Here is a 15,259-nt window from a genome sequence, read left to right on the forward strand (position 1 = left end):
TCTGTCTGAGTATCATATCGCTCATTTGCTTCGATATAATTAAAAAATTGACTTTTTTAAAATTTCTTACAAAAAAAAATATAAACATACTTTAAAAGTACATACTTTTATTTCTTTACAATCAATTATTACATCAAAATTGTATTTCTTCAAAATTAAAATTGCAAAATTTTAACGATTCAAAACATTCAAACTTACTTTCCAGAAAATTTCATTTTTTACTTGTATTGTAGCAAATAAGCGATCTACTATCATAAATAAGAAAAAAAGATTCGAATAAAACAAATATGATTTAATATAATTTATAGAAAATCATTGTAGAGAAAAGAACTTAAATTAGGATAAATAAAAAATAAAAATATGAAATTGAGCAAGTGCAAAACTTTTTTCAAAGTATAAAACCATGTTCTGTTAATACCTGTGTCAGATTCGGAATCGCTATCTGCCTTCGCTTGTAACTGGAGCAATTTACTTCCTTTGCGTGTTTGCAATTTCCGCTTGCCTTTCGTCATTGTTTTCGAAGATGAAGCTTCATGATCATCCATATCTTTTTCACTCGCGGATGCATCTCCATCGTTGTCACTCTTTATAGCACCTGTTTAGAAACAAATCATATTTGTCTCTTCTTCTTTAGTGCATAAATATAGTGATAAAGAATTTAACAAACCTTGCCGTCTTGTAACTGTTTTTTGTGATTTTACTGGGGCGACTGCCGCCGAGGGTCTCTTAGACGGTACACTCGTTACAGTACTACTCGTTAGTGTATTAGATTGCATTTCTTTCTTTTTGGGTTGAGGCTGAGAACTGGTAACACTTTCAGATGACTCTGAATCAGAAGTACTGTCCGAACTACCTGAGGATGCCGAACCACCAGAACTCTTAGAACTTGCGGAACTTTCCGATTTCTGTGGTTGTACAGGCTTCACGACTATAACAAATAATATATAAAAAATAAGTTACATTAAAATAAATATTTACAGTCGTTACTGTAGAAGACAGAGATAGATATATAATTTACCGGATCTGCTTGATGCTATGGATTTTTGCTTGGTCTCGCTCAATTTCACTTTTGCTGGTGGATTTTTGGAACATTTTACAGAACTACTTGTTGGCTTCACTGTACCAACTTTCGCCGAAATACCGCTGTCACTTTCACTACTATTTTCTGGACTGAATATACTTTTCTTCTTTAATTTCTTCTGGACAGGTTCCACTGTTTTCCCGGATTTCTCGGAAGATTTATTGTTGGCACTCGTAGAACCTTAAAAGTTATGAAAACATATTTGTCTTTCGAAACATAAAAACATATTTTATTTGCAGTGCTGTCTAGAAATTTCATCAATTCGATCAAAAGTTTCGAAACGAAAATGTTTGATCTTGTTTTTGAGACTATATCCTGCGTTTTCTTCACTATTTGATGGAGATTCCTTCTTTATGAAAAGCATTAACAATAGCTTCACGATCTAAAATACAATATATTTCCTTCCCACATCTTGAAAAGAAATCAAAAGAGATGTTACAAGTAAATCAATTTCTCTAAATTTGCAAAATATACTTTGCAAGTTCTTTAAATAGGAAATAATTTTAATCATATTTATTTTTGAAGATATTTACGTTATAATAATTTATTGTGAAAAATATTATTTCAGTTGGGAATCGAATCGATCAACATAGTATATAAATTCACACCGAATTAATTGAACTGAAGATGCAGTTCAACCGGGCTTAATTTTCTATTGGGTGTGTATACAGTGTAAGAATAGAAAAAATTTTTCTTCTTTAAAGTAATTTTATAACTTTAAAACTTTGCTCAGGGGAATCTTTTGTCTGACACAAAAGTGTATTTTAGTTTTTAATCTCATTTTCTAACAAATCCATATTTTGAAAATTATATTTTTTTAACAAAGTTATATCATTTTGAAAAAAGTTACAAAACGGATAACTTTTTTAATAAACTTATTGTTAGTATAACTCAGTAACAAATAATTAGAGAAAATTTTATCAAAAAGAAATTCCCTCAGCAATACAATAGTTTAAAAAGAGAAATTTTTGTGTATTTTTTAATGTCTATCTTCAGCATTTGCCATTTTGTAATACATTTTGTGTAATTCAAATTTGATTTTCATGACTATTAAGGAGAACATTCACGCTTTAATTTAGCTAATCTCGATACATGAATTCTCGTTGAGTTGTTTGTTATTCAAAAATATTAAAAATTTGTGCTAAAATCTAGTGGCTCGTAAAATTTTTTTTGACGGTGAGTGTAGATCTTATTCTTGAAAACGAGTATTGTGCACTATGAGAACAGCAACGTATAAACAGCAATAGACATAAACATCAAATGCATTTCAAACTCAAAATTACAAATCCTAGATAGCACTGATACTCGTCGATATTCATAGATGGTTCTTTAAAATCATTTTAAACATCTTATATCTCTTAAAATATTCTGCTTTAGTATAGCTAATTGTCCCGAATTTTGTGGGACATCCCGATTTTTTACTCTCTATAAAGACATCCCCTTAAGCTAATTATCCCGATTTATCACATAAATTAATATAAAATTCGTTAGTGTGTGTGTGTGTGTGTGTGTGTGTGTGTGTATAACATAGGGGAATTAATTGTTTAAAAAAGTATCCATTTGTCTACTTATTTTCTTTACATCATAATTGATTTATCTCATATCTCTATTCATAAAAGTATTATATAAATAACTTTATCTTAATACTTTTATTTACGAAATAATCAGAAGAATCATATCGTATATAAAAAATCATATAATTCCATTAAAAGTGGCATTCATATGACCTTAAAAAATTAATTTTATCAATTTGTGTTTCTTTAGATCGTACAACTTTTATCTGAAACATTTTTTTGTACTTTTCATATTTTCTGAGATATTTGACTCATCATATTTGAAATGAGTTATCCATTGCTATATGTTGTATTACAAAAATACTTTGTAGAATTAATCAAATTAAGTAAATTATATATATATATATATATATATATATATATATATATATTAATTTGATTAATTCTACAAAGTATTTTTGTAATTCAACATATAGCAATGAAGAAGTCCTGAATTGTTCTGTTGTGTGGCCATATTTTAAAGTTGATGTCTAAAAATTGGCTGATCAAGAATTAGTCACCCTACTTTGCTCTGCAAACGATTTATGATATCTTAAGTTTGTATTTGTTAAGGCAATCTTAAATATGAAATATATATATATATATCAACCATGTAGAAATATAAAATATTTAACAAAATCAGAGTAATGAATTTACCAGAAAATTTGTTGGGTTTGGCATTGGCAGGTTTTGGAACCGATATAGCTTTATGTTGTCCTGATGCAGATGCTGGTTTTGTGGGAGATCTCTGCGCCTTAACAACTGGTGCCACGGTAGCAGTAGCTTTCGGTTTAGCCGGTGGTTTCCGCTTCTGTAGTGATTTTGTTTTGCTAGGTGATTCTTCAGATTCGGAAGAATACATTGACGATCTGGATTTTGGTGGTTGTTTGTCTTTATTTTTATTTTCCAATGGTGGCACAGCCACTGTTTCTTTAGACTTGACATGACGGGTGGCTGAAAATGGCGCTTTTTTCTTGGTTCTTTCTGTATCAGATGCCTTTTGACTATTGGCAGAGCTACTGGAGTTCTCTGAGTCAGACGAACTAGACTCACTGCCTGAACTCGACGAACTACTTGATGAAGATCCTGAGCTGGTCGTTGATGTAGATTCTGAACTGGTTGTCTACAAAATTATGTCATATTGAATATTTTAACACATAAGAGGTCGTAAAAATTTAACAGATGTAAATTAGTATAATCTTTTGGAACTTAAAGTATATATATTCATTTTTAATGCACAAATTCAGCTATAAAAAACAAACTGTATACATATTTTGGGAGATTTTTTTCTTAAATAAAAAAAATTGTAGACTTAATCCTTTACAATTGACGAAGAAAATAATAAAAAGCAAAGCGATTATTGTGAATAAAGTGCATATAATGCATAGATGTTCGTTCTTCAATTGCCATAACCTATAAATATACTTGCCTTCCGTTTAGGCGTCATCTTTGCGGTGCTACCTCTCATTCAATTGATAGACATCGTTGAGTATCATCTTCGCCAGAATATTTTCATTTCTCACCAAACTTTTGCCCGAACACTCATTACTTTCGCATCTCGTTTCAAAACAACTATTTACAAACCGTACATAAATGGTACATGAAACGAATGTGTATATGATCATATACCATAGATCATGGTGTTGAAAGAAAGGTGATGCGCATAATTAGATCGGAATCAGGGGGTCGATTTTGTATTGGGTCATCTAAAAAGTATCCGCGGTTTTTTGTCACTAGATGGTGTTGATGGTCAACACATAGTGACAAAAAACCACGGATACTTTTTAGATGACCCAATAATTTCAAACGAGGTGAAAATTACGAAAGTGAGCAAATTTATTAGGTGTGGACCAATGAAATTATCAATATTCTAGTAAATTCGCTCACTTTTGTAATTTTCACCTCGTTTCAAGATCGATTTTCTGACTACACATTGAAGATTGAAACATTGAAGTTTGACCAATCAGAACAAAAGAAGCCAAAACTTCTTTGTCCTCATTGGTGAAATTTCAATCTTTAATTTTTAATCTTAATCTTCAATGCATAGTTTAATTCCGGCCTAATGACAGTGATCAAAACCTTGCAAGTGCTTTGAAGCGTTTGATGAACCAATTAGAAAAAAGAATTTTACAAACTGACCAATTAAAAAACGCTTCAAAGCATTTGCAATATCGCGTTGACCATACCCAATAGTTGGGTTCGGCAATGCAAATCTGAGGCGTCGAAGTGCTCTTTTTTTACAGTACACGTGACATATGCTATAATATAAGACTCCGACGACTCAGATTTGCATTATCGCGCAGCTAACAAGAGTTGCGCTACTAAACAGCCTATTTTTGGTCCGCCATTTTGCAGCAATTCCAGCTTATATTCGAATGTCTGTATTGTAGCACAGACGAGATACTATTAAAGACACATCCTTATAGGAGTTCGCATCCTTGTGAATATTGAAGTGATTAAAGTCGTACGCGTACACCTAGCGAACGAACAACGAACGCAAAACTTTGTGTTGTTATTTGTTACATAAAAATTGCATAAATTTAATTGCTATGTGTAACGAACATCAAATTTAATCGAATGTATATAAATATCTTGGTACATTTCCTCTCTGAAATATTATTAAAATATTTATTAATATTAATTATTTTTATATTAGTTAGCAGTTTGAATTTACAATTTAGTAACAAAATATCTTATCAATATATGCTGCGTCAATATTGTGCTTAAATAATGTTACATTTAATAATCATGTAATATTGTCACGAGTGGACATATAACCATCCATTAATATTTCAAGAATATTATTTAATATTATATAGTTTCAGTATTCTTCACATGTTACGTTTAATATTTTGGAAATATGCCTAAAATATTATTTAATATTAAATAATATTATATATATATATTTTTTTCAATAATGTTCAATTTTTTTTCAACGTTTGTTGCCCATAATACACGATGTTTAGCATCATATAAAAATATTTTCATTATGTTACCTTTAGCTGCAGAATTAATGCAAAATGGGATTGCACCCCAACCATTTAACTTGCAATTATTTTTAATAATCTTCTAATAAATCGTACTAATCTTCAAAATTAGAAAGACGTATCATGATTCATGAAAAACTATCAAGTTTAGAAAGAGGTACAATTCCTCACTCTCTCTCCCTCTCTCTCTCTCTCTCTCTCTCTCTCTCTCTCTCTCTCTCTCTCTCTCTCTCTCTTGTGTGATTTTGCTGAAACTAGAGACCCTTAAGAGAAAGAGACCGTGAAAAGAGTCTCTAACTAGAGTCTTTGTTCCTCATGTCGCAACTTTCATTAAAGTATAGTGCTAGAATTTATATGTAACTTTCTGTCGATTTTCAGCTTGATTTCCGTCCCTTATCTCACGAACCCACGCGCAGTCTAAATGCCAATCAGCATGACTATTCTAGTATGCTACTGCTATTATACGCAAGAAAGTGTATTCGGATCATGGTAGAAGGGATAACATGGTGTGCATTTGGACAGAGTCTCTTTTTATTGGGTCATTTAAAAAGTATCCGCGGTTTTTTGTCACTAGATGTGTTGACCATCAACACCATCTAGTGACAAAAAACCGCGGATACTTTTTAGATGACCCAATAAATCTCTGCCTTTTTCATCTATGAACTAATACTTCATAAGGAGGAAGCTACCAACTGTGAAACGCTAAACATGGGTATTTATAGTTTGTCTTTATTTTAAAATATTTTTATTAAACGAAGCATCGTTGAGATTTAATACGCGACACCAGAGGGACTTAGCGAGAACTTCTCGAATTTAAAAAACCGGACAGACTAGGATAAAAGACATAACATTGAAAGTTATGTTCTAATGAAATAATTTTTTGAAGTGAGCCTCTAAGGCTTCTAAAAAGAAAGCATAGCACTTTTTTTAGGCATTTACCGAATAAATGAAATATATTTTAAAATATTTGCTTATCAAGGACCTCGATTATATTTCATTCACGTTCGTCTGAGAACTCGATGAGAGAACTCCGTTTACGTTCTCTAGATTGTCTAATCACACTCTGTTTACAGTTAACGAACATTCTACTCGTGCTTGCCGAAGAACTTATCTATACTTTCATTTATGTTTCTTCAACGTTTAGTTGACGCTTCCTTTTCGTTCCATGTTTCAATTTTCACTTCGGGTTTCATTTACGTTTCTGTTACTCTCTCCTTACACTTTACACTCCGCAATTAACGCTTTATTTATTGACATCGCTTTACATTTTATTTTCATTAGGATATGCATGAACAATTTTTTGCCATATTTTATGTTAGGGTTCTTCACTGAATAACACGTCTAATTATTAACAGAATATCTTTCTCGTTGTTCTTATTTATAATATAAATATAATTTTAAGTTGCAAGTGGCTTGTGTCTGAGCTATGGTTCACATCCGTACTAAATGAATTAATTACTATACTACATATATACATATATAATAGCACTAATATTTAAACGGTTCTAGGTGAAGCTTCGCAATTACGAGCTGAAAGAATTCGATTTAAGGTTGGATGCTAATCATGCTAATGGATGCTACTTTGTCTAAATAGGAATTTTTCAGGAATTTAATAAATAGCGTCTAAGGAATGAGAGAAAGGAAGTTTTACATTCCATTTTGGTGTTATTTTACATTTTTAAGTTAGTAGTTCGTATCCATATTATAGTGATACAGATATGAATTTCTCAATTAATTACAATTAACCGAATGACTCGCAAACCCTTTCAATTGCACTTAAAAATTCTTCATATGAAATACAAATGTTTTGGAATAGTAATTCTTTCAACCGGAGTACTTGTTTGATCAAGTACATTCGAATGCTTACATCGTGTATATATCTACGTGAAATCGCACCTTAATATTTGTTCTATTATGAATAAGCCCTTACATTATACATATATATATATATATATATCAATGACATATGCTCATATGGTTGATTCATGATGCACGTGGTTTCTTGTGGTCTCCTGTGATCTCCCGTGGTTGTGACTTGCAGTGACTTGTGATAGTTGTATTTTTCAAATAAAATGTCGGTAGAAAACGAGGAAGACGTGAAGCTGTTTCAAACAATTGGCCTGAGTGAACAAAAGGCCAAGGAATCTTTAAAAAATGTTAACATCACGAAGAATCTCAAGCTGGCTATAAACGAGGTTGGTGAAGACTCACCGGCGAATTGGCAATCTTATTATGATTGGATGTTAAATATCATTGAGCTTTCTGTTTTCAAAATTAATTATTATAATATTTATAATGTCCGTTTCTACCAATGTAGTTTTTTTTAAAAAGTTCAATTGATTCTTCATCTTTTTTTAGTTCTAAAAATTATTTCAAAAAATGAAGAATAAGCTGAATCGAGATTAAAGTTAATCTACACTGGACCGAGATTAAAGTTAATCAATACTGATAGAAACGAAGATAAGAAATATAATTATGTATATATCATGTTGCGATTCACTAGAATTGTTGCATCATCCTTCCTTTGATACATGTCATACAATAATATACATTTTGTATAATATTTATGTTTATTGAATTGTATCTTTTATTTATTTAGACTCAGCTCGATCAATATAAAATTAATTGTAATCTCGGCTGAATTTACTATTTATTTTCTTCTAATTCCAAGAAGTTAATTTTGCATTGATGAAACCAGGTTATTGGCAAGATATACAATATTATTATTAGGATTTGTTTATTTAGGATTTATATTTCGTAGAATTAATATTTTTTTAGAGATAATTAAATATAGAGCTAGATATTTCTCAAAATTTCTGAACTCTAATCTCAAAATTATATAATCAAAATTAATTAAAGTATTTCTAACAAGGGAATCACACGAAGTGTGATTAAATTATGATTTTAATGAAACTTTGTATACATATAGCTTAAAAATAAAAGAATGAATTTAGAAAATATTAGTTGCGAAAGAAAGAGAAAAACCGTTTGAAGGAGTGAAATCATCCCTTATAGGTAATGCGAGTTTTAGCTTCTTTTCATTGTATCTTAAGAACTATTCGAGATATCAAAAAATGTTTTATACAAAACTTTTATAGTGTAATTATTTCTGTTCAGCCATGTTAATATTTTTTTTTATTTAAAAAAAATAAATTTTTTTTATTAAAAAAATTATTAAAAATATTTTTGAATACATAAATGAATAAAGATAATCTTGTTGTAAAGCTTTTGTATAAAACATTTTATATCTTGAATAGTTTTCGAGATATAACGGAACAAACTGGAAATTGCTTTACTATATAAGGGGTGATTTCACCCCTTCAAATCATTTTTCCGCACCAGACATTTTCTAAATTCACCTTTTTATGTAACTTATATGTACAAAATTTCATTAAAACCAGAATTTATCACTTTGTGTGGTTCCCTTGTAAGATATGTATAATCAATACGTTATTGTGATTTATTAGAAATATTGCATCACTATTCTTTGTTTAGACATAGCTTACAATTTACATTGTACATTTCGTGTGATATGTTTTTTTTATATTTATATGATTTCAGCTTTTATTCATTTAATGATAAAGTGTGTATCATTAAAATTGACTTCTTTGTATATTTAGAATTTATATTTAATTCTTATAGGCAACTAAATATGGAGCTATTACTCAAGATACTGGCATATTGCTGTATCATCTAGCTTCAAAAACTAAAAATCAGATCATAGATAAGATACCATTTATTACTAATTATATAGTCGAGAAGAAACTAGATAGTGTACAGAGGATTGATGCTGCATTGGCTCATCTATTAGCTAATGTGGGTAATGCTATTGATATAGCTAAGTTTGAGGAATCTTGTGGTATAGGAGTAATAATTTTACCTGAACAAATAGAAGAAGAAGTCGAGAAGATTATAAAAGTACACAAAGATGCAATATTGGAAAAAAGGTAAATAAATTTTTATCTTGAGTATGCAAAACATAGGAAACTTTATAATAAGTTATTTTATAGTAAGTAATTACAATTTATTTGTTACTTGAATAGGTACCGCTTTAATTCTGGTCCATTGATGCAACAAGTACGTAATATTTTGAAATGGGCAGATGGTAAAGCGATAAAGAATGAATTTGATGTCCAACTTCTTGATCTATTGGGTCCAAAAGTTGATGCTGATCTTGCACCAATACTTAAACAAGTGAAACCAAAAGACAAGCAGACGAAAGTGAAAAAGCTGGAAAATGCAAAGGAAGGTGAGCTATATACCACTTTTTAAAAATATTTTAGATATTTACGTTCAACAATAGATTAATACATTATATCTATTAAGCTAAATGTCAATATGAGCACAATTACGTGAGATATATACGAAGGATTTAATTTTTAATTTTCAGAACAGGAGTCACTGAATGGTGAGAAGGGAGGCGCCCAAACTATAAGCGAATTCATGAAAACTAAAACTCAATTTCATAAACCTGGAGAAAATTATAAAACCGATGGATATATTGTAACCCCAAATACACATTATCTACTGCAAAAACATTTGAAAGCAACTGGTGGCAAAGTGGTAACGAGATTCCCACCGGAACCCAATGGAATTTTGCATATTGGACATGCAAAAGCTATCAATATCAATTTCGGGTATGTATATTCTTTGATTTTAAAAGTGAAATATATAGTAAAAAAGATGACTCTCATAGATATGCTGCTGCTTATGATGGCATATGCTATTTACGATACGACGACACAAATCCTGAAAAAGAAGAGGAGAAATTTTTTGTCGGTATACGGGAGATGGTGGAATGGCTCGGTTATAAACCAGCTGTGATTACACATTCATCGGATTACTTCCAGCAACTGTATGACTGGGCCATAGAGCTTATAAAGAAAGACTTAGCTTACGTTTGTCATCAATCTAGTGAAGAAATGAAAGGTTTCAATCCTCCACCGAGTCCTTGGCGCGATAGACCGGTTGAAGAGAGCTTACAACTATTTAATGTAATGAAAAATTTTTCTAAACATTGTTCCCTTCAATTTTTATTACTATATATGCATTTGTCTATTTTACTTGTTAAAAAATAGGATATGAAGGATGGTTTGTTGGAAGAAGGAGAAGCGACCTTACGCATGAAAGTGACTTTAGAGGAAGGTAAACAAGATCCTGTGGCATACAGAATAAAATATTCGCTGCATCATCGAACTGGTGACACATGGTGTATCTATCCCACATACGATTACACCCATTGCTTGTGCGATAGCATCGAAAATGTCACTCATTCTCTCTGTACAAAGGAATTCCAATCACGGAGATCGTCTTATTATTGGCTTTGCAATTCCTTGAGCATTTATTGTCCTGTACAATGGGAATATGGCCGATTGAACGTCAATTATACTGTAGTTTCCAAAAGAAAAATTGTCAAATTAATACAAGAAGGAATAGTGTCTGATTGGGATGATCCCAGGTATAATGTAATATTACCTTTATAAGATTATTTAATGTCTTATTAATCTCTCATCCCTCTTTTTTTTTATATATAGATTATTTACATTGACTGCGCTACGCAGACGTGGATTTCCACCCGAAGCTATAAACAATTTTTGCGCTCAAATGGGTTTAACTGGTGCACAAGCAACCGTTGATCCTGCAGCATTGGAAGCAGCTGTTAGGGATGTTCTAAATCTTACTACTCCCCGACATATGGTAGTTCTAGAGCCTATCAAATTGACTATTAAAAACTTTCCTCAAGAGAAAGCCATAAAGCTCACTGCACCCGATTTTCCTAACGAGCCAGAGAGGGGACATCATGAAATTATATTTGATGAAATTGTATATATTGAAGCTACGGACTTCAAAGAAGTATGTAATGTATATGCCTATCTCTTTCTAAACACTTCGCTTATTTATCAATACTTTATTTATTAATACTTTTTTATTTATCAATACTTATAGATTGAAGAGAAAGGTTTTAGGCGCTTGACACCAAAACAATCTGTAGGCTTAAAGCATACGGGTATCATAGTAACGTTTGAAAGTATCGAGAAGGATGCCAGTGGTAATATTACGAATATAATTGTTAGAAAAGATCCTGTTTCAGAAAAGAATAAACCGAAAGCATTTATACATTGGGTGTCCCACCCAGTATTGGCATCTGTTAGATTATACGAACGTTTGTAAGTAATATTTTTTCCAAATTATTAATTATTATGAAAGTTTCTTTATTCTGTAATGTGATTAAAATATCTTTAATTCCCGCTCCCCTCCCTCCCCCTCCTCAGGTTTAAGCACAAAAATCCGGAAGATGTACATGAGGTACCGCATGGATTTTTGAGTGATATTAATCCATCTAGCAAAAAAGAAATTGTAGCGTATATGGACAACAGTCTAGCTGAAACAGCAAAAGTGTATGACAAGTTTCAATTTGAACGTATAGGCTTTTTCTCTGTTGATCCTGATACCAAACCTAATAAGGTAAATATAAAAGCATTAATACACATGTACATTGCATTAACATTTTCTTTTATTTCAGCTTGTTTTTAATCGTATTGTAACATTGAAAGAAGATACAGGAAAAGTGTAAATATATATTTCAATACTATCATCAAAAATATCTGTACTACTATTTTTACTACTGTTAAGATCTAGAGCTAAGAATATATTGAGTGGATCCATATATTCGATTTTTGAAGGCTAAAATGAAACAAGTTTTTTTCATACAAAGGATGAATTTTAATCAATGATATATTCTCCGTTTTTGTTGATGACCTCTTGCCATCTTTCCAACAATTTCATTATTCCGCTCTCATAGAAGGTCTGGAGCTTAGAGGCGAAAAACCGGTCGAGGTACGTTTTCACAGCTGTCTGATCAGCGAACGATTTCCCGTTGAGGGAGTTTTGCAGGGACCGGAACAAGTGGTAGTCGAATGGCGCAAGGTCTGGTGAATACGATGGATGGGGCAAAACATCCCAGCTAAGTTGCACTAATTTTTGCTGAATGATTATTGCGGTGTGGGGTCTGGCGTTGTCATGGTGGAATATGACACGATTGTTCTGGACGTTTCTGTCGCAATGCTTGATTCAATTTCGTTAGCTGCGTGCAGTAGACCTTCGAATCGATCGTTTTTCCCTGAGGAAGCTCGTAAAACAGCACAACATGATCCCACCATATGGATAGCAAAATCTTCGGATGCAGGCCGGCCTTTGGGGTGGCATTCGGCTCACCAGCGGTTCCCCATGATCTCTTGTGCACTATGTTGTCGTAAATGATCCACTTTTTGTCGCCAGTCACTATTCGTTTGAGAAACGAGTCGCTTTCGTGCCGCTTTAGAAGTGAATTGCAGATGGACATGCGGTTGGCCAGGTTCTCCTCGGTCAGCTTGTGCGGCATCCAAACATCGAGGCGGGACACGTAGCCAAGCTGTTGCAAATGCCTTTGAACGGTTCTATAATCTATTTTAAGTGTCTCCGCAATCTCTCGCACCTTTAGCGTCCGGTCTTGCTCAATCAGTGCCTTGATATCTTCCTGCCTTCATTCGAATCAACCTCGGTGGGCCGACCGCTACGGGATCCATCTTCAAGACTCGTATCTCTGGAACGAAATTTGGCAACCATTTCTGAGTGGTACGTTCTGTTAAGGCATCGTCCCCGTATACGCCGCATATCTTTCGGTGGGCCTCCGCAGCTCGCTTGCCTTTCTTGAAGTAATAAAGTAAAATATGCCGAAAATGCACCTTATTCTCCGACTGTTCACAGGCCTGTAGCACAAACAAAACTAATGCCAATGAAACCAAATTTGACAGATGAAAAGAGCGGACTGTCACCTTTCCAAAACATATTTGGATTGCCCGATTAGGCAACCAGAACCGGAGATATTCGGAAAAAATTTGTACTAACAAAAACCGAACGAATATATGAATCCACTCAATAGATTTTTGTAAAAACATAAAGTGTAAGAAAATCAACCAATCGGAATCTTTATTTTATCATGGAAAGGACGGAATTGAAGGACTTTGGTTCATTTTCTTATGCATTATATGTTATGCAAGGCTCTGTACTCCCGTTCTGATACGTTTTTTTTTATTCCGAGACAAATGCGTGCTGTCTGTTTCTGTCTAACAGGAAAGGCGGATTCATGTGTATAAGATTTATGGTTATATATGTAATATATAATATTATTTTCAAAATTTTTATAATATATATCATGTGTCGATATATCTTTTTCACTATATTATATCTTTATGTTATGTATAACTTGCTACATAAAAATTTGCAAATATTTTGATTTTGATAGTTACATTTTCATGAATAAAGAATAAATCTATTAAAAGGATTACAGTGTAATTTTCTGCCTCTATTAATTCATCATACAGGATTCGTAGGTGGGAACCATGTATTTAATATTTATGAAAGCATCTTCGCCACCATATTTTTCCAAGATTTCAAGTGTCTCTTGTATAATGTCAGCAGCGTTCTCTCCTCTTTGCTGAGAATAATCGATACCTTCGCCAAGGTTTACTGAAATTATATATTTTATTTCCAATTGTATACGAATATAGGAAATATTAAAATACGAGTAAGTTACGGTAAGAAATGGTAACTTACCATTTCTATCTTTAAGTAAATTTGGAATAGGCAAGATTTGTCTAAAATATGGGACTAAAGTTTCACCAACGCAATCGGCTGATCGCACTAAACGTTGAATTGCTTTCATCGTGGAACAAATTATCTCGGGCATTCTTGTATTCAAAGCATCTAACAAAGTTTTTTTAATTACAGTACATTTTTTCTACATTAAATTGGATTGTAGAACTTACTCTTAATAGGAATAATCAATTGAGGAACAACAGGTAATATCTTTGGTCCACCATGTTCTAGCATATCTGATATTCCTTGCTCTGCCAGAAATTTGTACGGTTGTTCCGTTTCCGTTAATCCATCGAAGAACAGTGGCAAATAATGATGAAAATCTAAATCTTCTATGTCCACTTTCCAATTAATTTTCTGATCGTAACCGTTATTCTCCAAAGAGATAGGGAATATACCGCGCTTGTAAAACTTCCTGAAAGTCGATGGTTTCGGTAGACGAGGTTTATATAGTCCACATCGCGGCGGTTTCGCGACGATCGTGTTTTCCTGTGATCAAAAATTAATTTATTACATACGGTATTATCGTGCTATATTTATCTTGATCATAGTGAAAATTTCATCCTGTATTTCAGTATCGTCATTTTTTTAGATCCAACTCCAATTATAACTTGATGGAAGAATCACTTAAATTATAATACTTAAAATAATATCTCTAATATACAGTTCATTGTTCTTAATATTTTTTCGATATATTAAATTCTATTAATTAATTGGATAATTTTATTCGTATTTCTTAATAAAATAGATCAAATTAATCGGAGTTGCTGGAAATGACTCTTAACAACATATTATTACCTGCAACGCCTGAATAGTGAAGGCAGGAACTACTCGTGGTTTTTTCTTTTTGTATCGTGGTATATCTTTCCGAACTTCTGTCCAAAATTCTTTTTCATTCACCATCCCGATACTCGATATCTTTTTTTCAATTCTAAATTCAAATTATACATTGAATATTTTATTCAAATATTGTACATATGAAATTATATGCGCGCGAAGAT

At 32.2% G+C, this 15,259-nt stretch overlaps 3 protein-coding genes across 10 annotated transcripts in view; 1 reads left to right on the plus strand and 2 right to left on the minus strand.

Moving 5' to 3' along the window:
- The window catches only part of chm (lysine acetyltransferase chameau), a 63,106-nt gene extending 58,811 nt beyond the window's left edge, over nt 1-4,295 (minus strand). For 4 of the 8 annotated variants that reach the window (XR_015547319.1, XR_015547318.1, XM_011057140.2 and 1 more), the window contains exons 1-5: nt 4,064-4,295; nt 3,292-3,757; nt 1,019-1,261; nt 668-928; nt 419-595 (exon numbers count right to left, since the gene is read on the minus strand). Coding sequence is in view for 6 of the 8 variants with exons in the window: in XM_011057140.2 (XP_011055442.2) it covers nt 419-595; nt 668-928; nt 1,019-1,261; nt 3,292-3,757; nt 4,064-4,102 (1,186 nt within the window). In the remaining 2 variants the exon portion in view is untranslated. The remainder of the gene's footprint in view (nt 1-418; nt 596-667; nt 929-1,018; nt 1,262-3,291; nt 3,758-4,063) is intronic. The other 4 variants (XM_011057143.2, XM_011057141.2, XM_011057142.2 and 1 more) reach the window with 1 other exon arrangement.
- Nucleotides 4,296-7,560: 3,265 nt separating this feature from the next.
- On the plus strand, nt 7,561-13,944 carry GlnRS (Glutaminyl-tRNA synthetase). The gene is made up of 10 exons (XM_011057127.2): nt 7,561-7,816; nt 9,264-9,568; nt 9,665-9,870; nt 10,012-10,258; nt 10,318-10,615; nt 10,700-11,079; nt 11,156-11,474; nt 11,568-11,788; nt 11,894-12,086; nt 12,145-13,944. Exons 1-10 carry the CDS (start codon nt 7,694-7,696, stop codon nt 12,193-12,195), a joined length of 2,343 nt encoding a protein of 780 aa, XP_011055429.2. The 5' UTR covers nt 7,561-7,693; the 3' UTR covers nt 12,196-13,944.
- On the minus strand, nt 12,118-15,182 carry LOC147907345 (parkin coregulated gene protein homolog). The gene is made up of 4 exons (XM_087413657.1): nt 15,057-15,182; nt 14,429-14,747; nt 14,217-14,366; nt 12,118-14,129 (listed from the first exon to the last, which is right to left on the minus strand). The coding sequence occupies exons 1-4, from the start codon at nt 15,159-15,161 to the stop codon at nt 13,969-13,971; spliced, it is 735 nt and encodes a 244-aa protein (XP_087269783.1). The 5' UTR covers nt 15,162-15,182; the 3' UTR covers nt 12,118-13,968.
- Between the last annotated feature and the right edge of the window lie 77 nt (nt 15,183-15,259).

The sequence above is a fragment of the Acromyrmex echinatior genome, chromosome 14 (assembly GCF_024713525.1).
Source record: "Acromyrmex echinatior isolate Ae372 chromosome 14, ASM2471352v2, whole genome shotgun sequence".
Classification (NCBI taxonomy): Eukaryota; Metazoa; Arthropoda; class Insecta; order Hymenoptera; family Formicidae; genus Acromyrmex; species Acromyrmex echinatior.

Excerpts from the sequence above, each read along its gene's own strand:
- GlnRS (XM_011057127.2), top strand. The coding sequence starts at position 7,694 with ATGTCGGTAGAAAACGAGGAAGACGTGAAGCTGTTTCAAACAATTGGC. Across the intron at positions 7,817-9,263 it reads TCAAGCTGGCTATAAACGAG|GCAACTAAATATGGAGCTAT; the intron begins GTTGGTGAAGAC and ends TAATTCTTATAG. Across the intron at positions 12,087-12,144 it reads CTGATACCAAACCTAATAAG|CTTGTTTTTAATCGTATTGT; the intron begins GTAAATATAAAA and ends CTTTTATTTCAG.
- LOC147907345 (XM_087413657.1), bottom strand. The coding sequence starts at position 15,161 with ATGGTGAATGAAAAAGAATTTTGGACAGAAGTTCGGAAAGATATACCA. Across the intron at positions 14,748-15,056 it reads TCACTATTCAGGCGTTGCAG|GAAAACACGATCGTCGCGAA; the intron begins GTAATAATATGT and ends TTTTGATCACAG. Across the intron at positions 14,130-14,216 it reads TTTACTTAAAGATAGAAATG|TAAACCTTGGCGAAGGTATC; the intron begins GTAAGTTACCAT and ends ATATAATTTCAG.